The following is a 14,214-nucleotide window of genomic DNA, read 5'->3' as shown; positions in this document are numbered from 1 at the left end:
GAGCTGAGTTCAGTGTGTGGGGGGGGGGAAACGAGACAGGAGAGCTGAGTTCAGTGAGTGTGTGGGGGGGGGAACGAGACAGGAGAGCTGAGTTCAGTGAGTGTGGGGGGGGGGAACGAGACAGGAGAGCTGAGTTCAGAGAGTGTGGGGGGGGGGAACGAGACAGGAGAGCTGAGTTCAGTGAGTGTGTGGGGGGGGAACGAGACAGGAGAGCTGAGTTCAGTGAGTGTGGGGGGGGGAACGAGACAGGAGAGCTGAGTTCAGTGAGTGTGGGGGGGGGAACGAGACAGGAGAGCTGAGTTCAGAGTGTGTGGGGGGGGAACGAGACAGGAGAGCTGAGTTCAGTGAGTGTGTGGGGGGGGGGAACGAGACAGGAGGAGCTGAGTTCAGTGAGTGGGGGGGGAACGAGACAGGAGAGCTGAGTTCAGTGAGTGTGTGGGGGGGGGGAACGAGACAGGAGAGCTGAGTTCAGTGAGTGTGTGGGGGGGGGAACGAGACAGGAGAGCTGAGTTCAGTGAGTGTGGGGGGGAACGAGACAGGAGAGCTGAGTCAGTGAGTGTGTGGGGGGTGGAACGAGACAGGAGAGCTGAGTTCAGTGAGTGTGGGGGGGGGAACGAGACAGGAGAGCTGAGTTCAGTGAGTGGGGGGGGGGGGGAACGAGACAGGAGAGCTGAGTTCAGTGAGTGGGGGGGGAACGAGACAGGAGAGCTGAGTTCAGTGAGTGGGGGGGGGAACGAGACAGGAGAGCTGAGTTCAGTGAGTGTGGGGGGGGAACGAGACAGGAGAGCTGAGTTCAGTGAGTGTGGGGGGGGGAACGAGACAGGAGAGCTGAGTTCAGTGAGTGTGGGGGGGGGGGGAACGAGACAGGAGAGCTGAGTTCAGTGAGTGTGGGGGGGGGGGGAACGAGACAGGAGAGCTGAGTTCAGAGAGTGTGGGGGGGGAACGAGACAGGAGAGCTGAGTTCAGTGAGTGTGGGGGGGGGAACGAGACAGGAGAGCTGAGTTCAGTGAGTGTGTGTGGGGGGGGAACGAGACAGGAGAGCCGAGCTCAGAGTGTGTGTGGGGGGTGGAAATGAAATGGGAGAGCTGAACTCAGAGAATAGGGACGGTGAGGGGAGGCGAGGCAAGGGGTTAGGAAGGAGTAATGGGTGAGGGGATGGTAGGATGTGGAGGGAGCAGATGGGCAAAAGAGGGAGTGAGGAGGCTGCACGTGTGTTTGGCGCAGGTAGGGGAAGAGGAAGCCTGTGAGAAAGGGGCGGAACAGAGACTGTGTGGGGTGGAGAGGGGCAGGGGTGAAACCTGGGCTCTGTGTAATCCAATTAGCCCATAATTGGAACTGTCAGTGTCTGATCTCCAACCCCCCCCCTCCCCTTCCCTTATGACCACCTCCTCCTCTCTCTCTCCATTTCCCTCCTCCCTTTCTCTCTCTTACTCCATCCTTCTCTCTCTCCCCCTTCCCCTCTCTCTCTTTCTCTCTATATATATGTGTGTGTGTGTGTATACACACGCACACACACATTCCCCTGCATCCTCTCTCTCTCTACCCGTGCTCTCCTCCCTCCATCCCCGTGTTTTCTTTCTCAATGCTCCTCCCTGCCCGCAGCACGCTGGAGATGTGTCGTCCGGTCTGTGAGCAGGGCTGTGTGAACGGGACCTGTGTGGAACCCAACAACTGTCGGTGTCACTTTGGCTACGTGGGCCGCAACTGTTCTGTGGGGTGTTACTGCAACCAGCACAGCGAGTGTGAGAGCGTCACTGCCCGCAGCCGCTGCCTGCACTGTGTTAACAACACCAAGGTCAGTGTGGGGCAGTCCCCAGGGTCAAGGAGGGTGATAGGGTAACAGATACAGTCACTGGGAGAGACTACCAGACTCGGGGAAGAGGGTGGGGGGTGTCGGTGACTGGGACTGGTATTGACCTCCCTCTGATCCTGTTTTGTGTGCGCTGCGGAGCTGAAGCCAGGGTGTATGGTCAGATGTCAGGTGCAGCTTGTGTGACCTGGTGGAACTGAGGGCTTGTAGTCCCTGAGTGAATTCCCTCACCCTCTAACACTGCTCTGTGCCCGCTGTACAGGGGTCAGAGTTCAGTGAATCAGGTCTCGGTGAATTCCCTCACCGTCTAACACTGCTCTGTGCCCGCTGTACAGGAACTAGGGGTTCAGTGAATCAGGTCTCGGTGAATTCCCTCACCCTCTAACACTGCTCTGTGCCCGCTGTACAGGGGTCAGGGGTTCAGTGAATCAGGTCTCAGTGAATTCCCTCACCCTCTGACACTGCTCTGTGCCCGCTGTACAGGGGTCAGGGGTTCAGTGAATCAGGTCTCAGTGAATTCCCTCACCCTCTGACACTGCTCTGTGCCCACTGTACAGGGGTCAGGGGTTCAGTGAATCAGGTCTCGGTGAATTCCCTCACCCTCTGACACTGCTCTGTGCCCGCTGTACAGGAACTAGGGCTTCAGTGAATCAGGTCTCAGTGAATTCCCTCACCCTCTGACACTGCTCTGTGCCCACTGTACAGGAACTAGGGGCTCAGTGAATCAGGTCTCGGTGAATTCCCTCACCCTCTGACACTGCTCTGTGCCTACTGTACAGGGGTCTGGGGTTCAGTGAATCAGGTCTCGGTGAATTCCCTCACCCTCTAACACTGCTCTGTGCCCGCTGTACAGGGGTCAGGGGTTCAGTGAATCAGGTCTCGGTGAATTCCCTCACCCTCTGACACTGCTCTGTGCCCGCTGTACAGGGGTCAGGGGTCAGTGAATCAGGTCTCGGTGAATTCCCTCACCCTCTGACACTGCTCTGTGCCCACTGTACAGGGGTCAGGGGTTCAGTGAATCAGGTCTCAATGATTTCCCTCACCCTCTGACACTGCTCTGTGCCCACTGTACAGGGGTCAGGGGTTCAGTGAATCAGGTCTCGGTGAATTCCCTCACCCTCTGACACTGCTCTGTGCCCACTGTACAGGGGTCAGGGGTTCAGTGAATCAGGTCTCGGTGAATTCCCTCACCCTCTAACACTGCTCTGTGCCCACTGTACAGGGGTCAGGGGCTCAGTTGGTGATCAGGACTCATCTTCTCAGACCTTTGCCCTGTGTCAGGAGTTTGGTGAATCAGTAGTGTGTGCAGTCCTTCAGTGAGCTCCATCCCAGCCTGACCCCGCTCTGTGCCTGGTGTACAGAAGTTGGAGGGGGGCGGTCAGTGAATCAGGAGGGTGTGTGTGGTCGGTCAGTGAGCCCTGTCACGACCTGACCCCGCTCTGTGCCTGGTGTACAGAAGTGGAGGGGTCGGAGGATCAGTGAGTCTGGTCTCTCAACGTGCTCCCTCACTCTCTGACCCCACAGCGTGTGCCGCTGTGCAGGGGTCGGGCGGATTTTGTTTCATTTCCAGATTGGCCCTTCTGGCCCAATCAGCAGTATGACCCAGCCAGTAACCCACTTATTTAACCCTAGCCTAATCAAAGAGCCATTTATAGACCAATTAACCTACGAACTGGTATGTCTATCAGCTGCAGGAGGAAACTGGAGCGCCTCGATGAAAGCTGTGCGGTCACAGAGAGAATGTTCAAAGTCAGAATGGTACTGTGAACTCCCACGCGCTCAGCTTTAATAGCGGCTCACAAACCGTTGCGCTATTGTGGCGCCCAGTGCCAGCGACAGAGATCAGTGGGATTAGTGATTCAGCAGAGGGCTCCCTCATCCCTGACCCCGTTGTGTGCCTCCGCCGTGCAGGGGGATCACTGCGAGAAGTGCCAGCCGCTGTTCGTGGGCTCGGCGGTGGACGGCGGGACGTGCAGACCCTGTAGCGTCTTCTGCAACAACAACAGCGACGTCTGCGTCACCAAAGAGCAGTACAACCTGTGGCTGCAGGAGCCCCAAGGACACCCGCTGGACCCAGCCCAGGTCAGTACGGCAACTACTGCCACCCACAGAGAACGCACTGACCCCATTCCCCAGTCCCTGCCCTCCTCGGCCGCGGTGGTTCACACGTTGATCCGATTCCTCAGCGCTGAGAGTCTCAGCCCCCGCCGCCCCCTCGAGCAGTGCTCCCTCCTCCCTCAGATACCCAGTATTTAACTCCTCAGCGGATGGGGACGCGCGGCGTTTACAGAGGATTGTTTCAGGGAAACCGGGAAATGATTGATCCTGTCACAAACGAGAGAAAATCTGCAGATGCTGGAGTTCCGAGCAACGCACACAAAATGCTGGAGGAACTCAGCAGGCCAGGCAGCAACGGTGGAAAAGAGTAACCAGCTCGACATTTTGAGCTGAGATCCTTAGGCCCTGGTGAAAGCTTTCGGCCCAAAACGTGGACTGTACTCTTTTCCACGGATGGTGCCTGGCCTGCTGAGTTCCTCCTGCTTGAGTGGTTGATCCGGGACACCAGACAACAGGTGAATAATACCCATCTCCTTGGGCTTGTCCCTGCAAAGTTTCCTGTCATCTCAGCACTGCGTCAACCCCCCCTCCCCTCCTCGCCCCAGCGAAGCAATTTCCCCACCCCTCCAGAGGCCCTGACCCGGCCACTCTCACTCTCCCCAGCTTTCTCACCGTACTGCCCTCGTGCTCTCTGCACCCCAACCCCTCCCACCATTCATATTCTCTCCTCTCTCTCCCCACCCCTCCCACCCTCCAGTGTCACCCTCTCACTGTCCTTACCTCGCTCACTGAGCCGAGCTTCCCTCGTGATCCAGGCTGCCTACACCCTCCACTCTTGTCCGTCCTAATGGTTCTTTTCCCACCCAATGGGCACTGGGTGCTTCTACCTCACCCCCCCCCCCCCCCAAGGATACCACCGCATTGCTCCAGTGAGCACGTCTTTGTTGGAAAGTACCGTTTGAACTGGTACTTGCCTCCACCACTCCCTCTGAGATGTCCCTTGGCCCTCCGCCATCTCCCTGCTTGTTTTCCCCACAACTCTCAGCAAAGTGCAAGGGGCCGAGACCCATCCCTCCAGCCGTCCCTCACCTCCAGTCTGAGTGTGTGAGTGCACTCACTGGTGGAGGGGTGGGGGGGCACAAAGGAGCTGACACTCGGGACTGTAAGAACTGGAACGGGGAGGTGGGTGGTGAAACGGATGGTCGATGACCAGCCCAGGGCTGGGAGGCGGGCAGGTAGGGGGTTGTGATAGTTTTTCCGCTAACGCGGGCCTGGCCTCTCCCTACAGATTGGGAGCTGGGTGAGCGAGGGCCCGACAGAGGAGAATGCCGTGTGCGTCCGGTGCCAGAACAACAGCTCAGGGGAGCGCTGCCACTCCTGCCTCGAGGGCTACTTCTTGCTTGACAACAAGTGCACCAAGTAGGGGACAACCGCCATCCGAGCCGCGAGCCTCCCTCCCTGACCCCCACCTCTAAACACATTCCCTCCTACCCCCACCCTCCCTGACCCCCACCTCTAAACCCATTCCATCCTACCCCCACCTCTAACACCATTCCCTCCTACCCCCACCTTCCACCCCCACCTCTAACCCCATTCCCTCCTACCCCCACCCTCCCTGACCCCCACCTCTAAACACATTCCCTCCTACCCCCACCCTCCCTGACCCCCACCTCTAAACACATTCCCTCCTACCCCCACCCTCCCTGACCCCCACCTCTAAACACATTCCCTCCTACCCCCACCCTCCCTGACCCCCACCTCTAAACACATTCCCTCCTACCCCCACCCTCCCTGACCACCACCTCTAAACCCATTCCCTCCTACCCCCACCCTCCCTGACCACCACCTCTAACCCCATTCCCTCCTACCCCCACCCTCCACACCCACCTCTAACCCCATTCCCTCCTACCCCCACCCTCCACTCCTACATCTAACCCCATTCCCTCCTACCCCCACCCTCCACCCCCACCTCTAACCCCATTCCATCCTACCCCCACCTCTAACACCATTCCCTCCTACCCCCACCCTCCACCCCCACCTCTAACCCCATTTCCTCCTACCCCCACCCTCCACCCCTACCTCTAACCCCATTCCCTCCTACCCCCATTCCCTCCTACCCCCACCCTCCACCCCTACCTCTAACCCATTCCCTCCTACCCCCACCCTCCACCCCCACCTCTAACCCATTCCCTCCTACCCCCACCCTCCACCTCTACCTCTAACCCATTCCCTCCTACCCCCACCCTCCACCCCACCTCTAACCCCATTCCCTCCCTGACCCCCACCTCTAACCCCATTCCCTCCCTGACCCCCACCTCTAACCCCATTCCCTCCCTGACACCCACCTCTAACCCCATTCCCTCCCTGACACCCACCTCTAACCCCATTCCCTCCTATCCCCACCCTCCACCTCACCTCTAACCCCATTCCCTCCTACCCCCACCCTCCACCTCTACCTCTAACCCATTCCCTCCTACCCCCACCCTGCACCCCTACCTCTAACCCCATTCCCTCCCTGACCCCCACCTCTAACCCCATTCCCTCCCTGACCCCCACCCTCCACCCCTACCTCTAACCCCATTCCCTCCTACCCCCACCCTACACCCCTACCTCTAACCCCATTCCCTCCTAACTCCACCCCCACCTCTAACCCCATTCCCTCCCTGACCCCCACCTCTAACCCCATTCCCTCCTACCCCCACCCTCCACCCCTACCTCTAACCCCATTCCCTCCTACCCCCACCCTCCACCCCACCTCTAACCCCATTCCCTCCTACCCCCACCCTCCACCCCTACCTCTAACCCCATTCCCTCCTACCCCCACCCTCCACCTCTACCTCTAACCCATTCCCTCCTACCTCCACCCTCCACCCCACCTCTAACCCCATTCCCTCCCTGACCCCCACCTCTAACCCCATTCCCTCCTACCCCCACCCTCCACCTCTACCTCTAACCCATTCCCTCCTACCCCCACCCTCCACCCCCCACCTCTAACCCATTCCCTCCTACCCCCACCCTCCACCTCTACCTCTAACCCATTCCCTCCTACCCCCACCCTCCACCCCACCTCTAACCCCATTCCCTCCTACCCCCACCCTCCACCCCTACCTCTAACCCCATTCCCTCCTAACCCCACCCTCCACCCCCACCTCTAACCCCATTCCCTCCCTGACCCCCACTAACCCCATTCCCTCCCTGACACCCACCTCTAACCCCATTCCCTCCTATCCCCACCCTCCACCTCACCTCTAACCCCATTCCCTCCTACCCCCACCCTCCACCTCTACCTCTAACCCATTCCCTCCTACCCCCACCCTGCACCCCTACCTCTAACCCCATTCCCTCCCTGACCCCCACCTCTAACCCCATTCCCTCCCTGACCCCCACCCTCCACCCATACCTCTAACCCCATTCTCTCCTACCCCCACCTCTAACCCCATTCCCTGCTCCCCCCACCCTCCACCCCTACCTCTAACCCCATTCCCTCCTACCCCTACCCTCCACCCCCACCTCTAACCCCATTCCCTCCCTGACACCCACCTCTAGCCCCATTCCCTCCTATCCCCACCCTCCACCCCACCTCTAACCCCATTCCCTCCACCCTCCACCCCTACCTCTAACCCCATTCCCTCCTACCCCCACCCTCCATCTATTTTAGCACAGTATCGTGGAGAGTCCACACGTGTGGAACTCTGTTATGAGGAAAGCAGCTTGTGTTTATATCCTGTATCCGTCAAGTGAGCAAAACCACTACCCCTCCCTCCTTAGATGTCAAAGAGTCTCTCCTCTTGATTTGATTAAGCAGCTGTATTTTTGCTGTAAGGAGTATCAATGCCTCGCACAATAATCTTAGTTATGTAGATTTGCAATTTAATTGGAAAACACAGGACATCCACAAGGTCACAAAGCTTCACCAATACACAACTCTCTTAACCCTATATTTGAAATTTTTTTCCACACTTCCTCCCTCTACCCGCAGCCCCTCCACCCCCTCACTCTTCCCTCCACCCACTCCTTCCTCTCACTGTCCCCTCCTCTCTCACACTCTCACCCTCACTTACTCCATCTCACTCCCACTCCATCTCACCTACCTCCCCCTTCAAGCTGCTGGCTCTATCCACCAACTACCCACCTTCCTCTTCCCTTCCACAACATGACCAGTTTCCATGTTCTCCCGTCTGTCCCAGCCCACAGACTACGTCTGACTCTCCTCCTCTCCCATTCTGTCACGTCAGCAGATCCCATCCCACTCCGTCCCAGTCCATTCCCTCCCTCCTTCCGCCCATCACCTGCAGAGACACAGCACAGAATCAGGCCCTCTGCCCCAGCTGACCCAGTTGTCTCAGGGCTGCTTCATCCTCGTTGTGGAATCCACTCATGGAAACCATCTCTCACCACCACACCGAAACAACAACCACCCTCTTTGGCTGTCTCTCCCCCAGTCGATCCTCCCAACAATCCTTGCACTTGCAGCACACCCTCCTGACTCCCCTGTACTTGACCTATGCCCCTGATCCCCAAATGAACTCTCCCTCTTAGCACCCCTACTGATATCTTCTTCCTGATGACAGGACCCTTCATCAAGTGTCAGGCAGGAACATCAACTTCCACTAACAAGAGAAAATCTGCAGTTGCTGGGAATCCGAGCAACACACACACACAAAATGCTGGAGGACCAGCAGGCATCAAGGAAAAGAGTACAGGCAATGTTTCAGGTCAAAACCCTTTGGCAGGACTTTATTCTCAGATGCTGCCTGGTCTGATGAGTTCCTCCAGCATTTTGTGTGTGTTGATCAAGATTTCCAGCATCTGTAGAATTGTTGTGTGTATTAGATTGATCACTAGATTGATTCCTGGGATGGCAGGACTTTCATATGAAGAAAGAGTGGATCGACTAGGCTTATACTCACTGGAATTTAGAAGATTGAGGGGGGATCTTATTGAAACGTATAAATTCTAAAGGGATTGGACAGGCTAGATGCAGGAAGATTGTTCCCTATGTTGGGAAGTCCAGAACAAGGGATCACAGTTTAAGGATAAAGGAGAAGCCTTTTAGGACCGAGATGAGGAAAAATTTCTTCACACAGAGAGTGGTGAATCTGTGGAATTCTCTGCCACAGGAAACAACTGAGGCCGGTTCATTGGCTATATTTAAGAGGAAGTTAGATATGGCCCTTGTGGCTAAAGGGATCAGGGGGTATGGAGAGAAAGTATTGGAGTATAAAGTATAAATCCTAAGACTACTATTTGCTATGCATGTGCCCAATTTAGTAGGAGAATGAAATCCTAAAAATGTAGAAGACAATGGTGTGTTAATGAGAGGTAGCTAAGAGATGTAGATTAGAACATGATTAAGTCACGAAATCCTAAGAATGTAGAAGACAATGGTGTGTTAATGAGAGGTAGCTAAGAGATGTAGATTAGAACATGATTAAGTCAATTGGTTAGAAACAATGGTGGCAAGATGTACGTATGGTACGTGTGATACGCAACTATAGACTGATTACATATGCTAATACAACTGGACCAGGAGATTGCTATAAAAAATGCTGTGTCCGGGGATCGGTGGGCAATCAGCGACTAGCTCAATGACTGTCTCAGCTTTGATTTGCAAATTAAAGTTTAACCCTTCTTGAAGAATCTTCTGTGTCTCCTGGTCATTTGTGGGGCATGAGAAACCACGACAAAAGCAGGTACAGGGTTCTGAGTTGGATGATCAGCCATGATCATACTGAATGGCGGTGCAGGCTCGAAGGGCCGAATGGCCTACTGCTGCACCTATTTTCTATGTTTCTATTAAGTTGTTTACTATTCTCTCTTTGAATATTACGGTATGGCTATACCCACTCATGAGGAAGGCTTTGGGAGTAAACCCCGAGGGAAAATCTGGATACCCACTCATGAGGAAGGCTTTGGGAGTAAACCCCGAGGGAAAATCTGGAGCTGGAGTCCTAAGGCAGTCCTACATTGAACCCAACACCGACTGACAACTCCTGCGATGTCGCAGATGTCAAACTGTATCAGTCTCTGCCGTTCCTTTAGGTTCATCAGCTGCGTGAGCGTGAAATTGTCCTGAATATCTGCAGTATTGTACCCTGTGGCCCAAGTCCAGCCTACCTCGAAGGAAATGGAGCAATGTATTATCTCTGTGAGCCTGCTGCATAGGCAACAGCTTTCTCTCCATATCATACTGCCCTGCTTGTGTATCGACTCAGAGGGCCCAATATCCACAGTTGACCCATCAGTGGAGGGGGCCTAACTGCCCCCAAACTCATTTTGAAATCTGTGTGGAGACTCACCTGAATCTTCACGCGCTCACACCAGCCAGTTCTCTCTCCTCTGTACTGGGAGTCACATTCTCAAAAAATCCCTGTTCGACTCTTTCAACCATAAAACTCATCATTTCTATGCAAGAGGAATATGATTTAACTTGTGTGTTAAATATTCCTGTCAGTTTTAAGGTCTGTTAATCAGTGAAAGATCAGTCAGGGCTCTAGGGTGGTGTGAGTGCACCTTTATAAATGTTCAACAATGTTTTGTGTAAGAATACATGTGTAAGAAAAATCTGAATTACCAAAAAAACCCAATGTTTTGTGTGTGTTTCCTTTTGAAGGATCAACTGCATTTTACGGTCATCGGTCGTAGTCGTAGTATCGGCCGGCAGTCATAGTCACAGCATAGAAACAGGCCCTTCCCAAGATGCCCCATTCCAGCCAGTCCTTCTTGGCAGTAATTTGTTAGTTAATAGTGTTGCTTGGTATAGGTATACAGTCAGGGACATCGAGCTACCATAATATATTGCTCTATTTCCTTCTAAGTGGTCTGGACATGCTGCAAGCACAAATATGGTCCAATTATGCCACTTCCCTCAATTCTCCACCATCCCCCTCCCTGCATCAACTCTGTCTCTCTCTTCCTTTCCCTGTCTCCCCCTCCCTCCCCCTCCCGTCTCTTCCTTCCATATCGCACACATCCCGTCACAACCGTTCTGACTGCCGACTGTTCCCTTTGCAGGTGCCAGTGTAATGGGCACTGGGACCGGTGCAGAATCTCTGACGGTACAGAGTGCCTGTGTCAGAACAACACGGAGACCAGCTGCCCCACCGCTCAGGCCGAGAGGAAGGACTGCTACAAAATACCAGGTTGTGTGCCTCCTTCCTCCTCCATCTCTCCTTCCTCCCCTCCCTCTCTGCCCCCTATCCTACCGCCCCTATCTGTCCACTCCCTTCCCCCTCCATCTGCCGCCTCCCTCTCCCCCAATCTCAACTGAGCCGTGAGAGAAGCCTGACCTTGCCCTCCGTCTGCCTCCACAGTGCGCCCGCTGCAAGGAGAACTTCCTGGGGAACCCGACGCAGGGCCGCCAGTGCTACCGACAGATTCACGGTGGAGCAGGAGTACTGCTTTGACCCCACCTCGCAGAGCAACTGCTACCACGAGGCCCCACGTCCGCAACCTGCCGGCCGCCGCACCGTCTTCTTCGCTGTGCAGCCCAAGTTCACCAACGTGGACATCCGCATCACGGTGGACGTCACCTTCGGTGCCGTCGACGTCCACCTCTCCAACTCACACTCCTCCTTCGCCGTGGCCATTGACCGCTCACTGGCCAGCACCTGGTGAGGCTGGGCCGAGCGGAGGGCGAGGCCGAGGGGGGCGCGCAGAACGCCAGCTGCCGCTTCCGGCGGCCCCACAGCTGAGGGAGGAAGCGGGGCCGAGGGCCTGACCACCTATGTGACGGTACAGAGCCCGCAGACAGTGCTGGTGGTGCGCGGGGTGAGCCAGCGACTGGTGGTCACCTACCCATACCGCCTGCACGCCCTCAAGACCCAGCGGTTCTTCCTGGCGCTGCTGGGAGCGGGCCCTGGCGAGGCGCAGGGCCTGCTCTTCTTCCGCCAGGACCAGGCCCACATCGACCTCTTCGTCTTCTTCAGCGTCTTCTTCTCCTGCTTCTTCCTCTTCCTGTCGGCGTGCGTGCTGCTCTGGAAGGCCAAGCAGGCGGTGGACGCCCGGCGGGAGCGCCGCCGGCACCTGCAGGAGATGGACAAGATGGCCAGCCGCCCCTTCGCCCGCCTCACCGTTTGCCTGGAGCCCGAGGCCCGGACCCCCTTCCCTCCTGCCCCGCCCCCTCCCGCCCTCCTCCTGCCCCTGCGGCCCCGGCAAAGCCGCCGCACTGGGGAGCTGCTGCCCCCCTTCCTCCCTCCGCCCCAGCCGCCGGTCGCCCCCCCTCCTCACCTGCCCCTACCGCCCGCCATCGCCGCCGCCGGCTTCCGGGTGGGGCCGGTCACGCTGGAGCCCACCGAGGACGGCCTGGCGGCCGTGGCCACCCTGCTGTTCCAGCTGCCTGGCGGGCCCCCTCTCCCCGAACCGCGCCTGCCTGGGTTCTGCCCTGGTCAGCCTGCGCCACGGCCTGCAGGAGTACTGCTCGGCAGCGCCCCCGGCCGGGCCCTGCCGTAAGGGAGGCGTGCTCAGCCACGACAACCTCACCAGCATGTCCACCTAGGCGTGGGCCACCCCTCCCGAGCCCGGTCAGCTAGTGGGGATCTGAGGGGGGTGAGGCTCTCTTCCAGCCCTCGGTCAGGGTGGGCTGGGAGGCTTTTTACATTCTCGATACAGCCCTCACCCCCACCCCATTCCCAGTCCCTTGTGGGATGCTCGGAGACGTCTGCCTCCTCTGTCTAGCCTCACGCAGACTGCTCCCTCCTCCGTCTGGTGTCGCAGAAATGTCTGACTCCTCCCTCTCTCGGACTGTCATGGCGACGTCTGACTTCCTGGCCATTTGGTCTGCCTCCCGGTTTATCACTTCTCCCAAACGCAGCTGTCTATTTTCCCAGAAACGTCTGCCTCCTTAGCTGTCCTGTTTCTGGCAGATGGCTGTTTCCTCCTACGTCCGGTCTGGGCCCCTTTGTCTGTCCCGACTCCAGAGGTGGGTGGTCAGGTACACCGGCAGGCACTGGGTACTCCAGCAGGGCCTGTTGAGTCCCGAGTCCCCCCACCAACAGAACTCAGAGCCCAGCGCCACACTGTGTAAGTGTCAGTGGGTGGTGGGGCCCACGGCACCTTCTCCTCGTACAACCATCACCCCGCTGCACTGTAGCAGGTGAACAGGCAGCTAGAGGGAGTGGTCCTGGCTGTTGGGAGGTCCCGGTCCCAGGAGATTTTAGCAGATCCTGGATCCACATCCCAAATCTGACTCCCAACACCTAACCGCTAGCAAACGTCCCTGTGGGGAACACCGTTGACAATCTGCCTCCTCCCAGGCCTCTCCACCATCTGTCGTCAAGACAGAACAAGCTGTCCGCCTACCCAAACACAGCCTGCTGACGGAGCCAGGCAAGCCCGATGTCAGCTCCGGCACTCGCCAGCTCCACTCCGCCCTGTCCTGCAGAGGCACAGAAGGATCCTGAATGGTAGCAGGCCTGCGGCCCATCGACCTGCAACCCCTGCTGAGCAACCATTGGACATGGAAGCACATAACCTGAAAGGTCGTGGCGCTTCCAGGATATGGGTCATCTCTTTTCCCTCCAGGACCTGGGCGATCACCACACAACAGAAAACAGAGCCTCGGCCCATCTCGGGGGATTTGGCAAGCCAAGGATTGGAATAGCACACCTGTGCTCTCTGGTTGGGACCTCAGTGTGTGGCAGGAGACGGTTGAAACTTCTCCCCTTTGCCAGTTTGGGTGGTGGTCTGCCATTGAGCAGGTGGTGGTCCGCCAGTGGGAAAGAGGGGCTGAGGGACAGGCTTTTTGAAGCCGAGGGTGGTGGGTATGTGGAACGAGTTGCCAGAAGAGTCAGGGTACAATGACAACATCCAGAGGTATTTGACAAGGTGCACAGATGGGAAAGTGGAGGGATACAGGCCTGCTGCAGGCAGATTGAATTAGAGAACCCTTCTGGTCAGCATGGACGAGCTGAGCTGAAAGGATGTGTTTTTAGGCTGGTGAGGCTTGCATACTATCCCTAAGTCCATTGAATATGTGATAGTGCACCCCCAAAATCCCTCTGTACCTGAGGGTCCTGCATTCTGTGTACTCCCGCCCAAAATCCCTCTGTACCTGAGGGTCCTGTGTACTCCCGCCCAAAATCCCTCTGTACCTGAGGGTCCTGTGTACTCCCGCCCAAAATCCCTCTGTACCCAAGGGTCCTGCCCATTGAGAGTGTACTCTACCCTCACATTTGTCTGGGTTAAATTCCATCCACCATCTCTGCCACTACTGTATTTACGCTACTGTATCCTTTGACAGGTTTCCATACTTCGTGTCACCTACACATACTCATCAGCCCCCTACATTTTTCTCTGAATATCCTGTGGATTCTGGTTAATTGGGAAACATCGGGACCCGTACATGT

The 14,214-nt window shown here is 56.7% G+C and overlaps 1 protein-coding gene across 1 annotated transcript in view; it reads left to right on the top strand.

Moving 5' to 3' along the window:
• The window catches only part of megf8 (multiple EGF-like-domains 8), a 179,892-nt gene extending 167,102 nt beyond the window's left edge, over positions 1 to 12,790 (top strand). The window contains 7 exon segments of the mRNA XM_073046496.1: positions 1,603 to 1,795; positions 3,722 to 3,892; positions 5,157 to 5,287; positions 10,883 to 11,003; positions 11,176 to 11,244; positions 11,246 to 12,211; positions 12,213 to 12,790. Coding sequence (XP_072902597.1) covers positions 1,603 to 1,795; positions 3,722 to 3,892; positions 5,157 to 5,287; positions 10,883 to 11,003; positions 11,176 to 11,244; positions 11,246 to 12,211; positions 12,213 to 12,365 — 1,804 coding nt within the window. The 3' untranslated portion in view covers positions 12,366 to 12,790.
• Positions 12,791 to 14,214: the final 1,424 nt, after the last annotated feature.

Source organism: Hemitrygon akajei, chromosome 1 (genome assembly GCF_048418815.1).
Source record: "Hemitrygon akajei chromosome 1, sHemAka1.3, whole genome shotgun sequence".
Classification (NCBI taxonomy): Eukaryota; Metazoa; Chordata; class Chondrichthyes; order Myliobatiformes; family Dasyatidae; genus Hemitrygon; species Hemitrygon akajei.
Note: the sequence above shows the minus strand (reverse complement) of the source record. Positions and strands in the feature narration are given on the sequence as shown.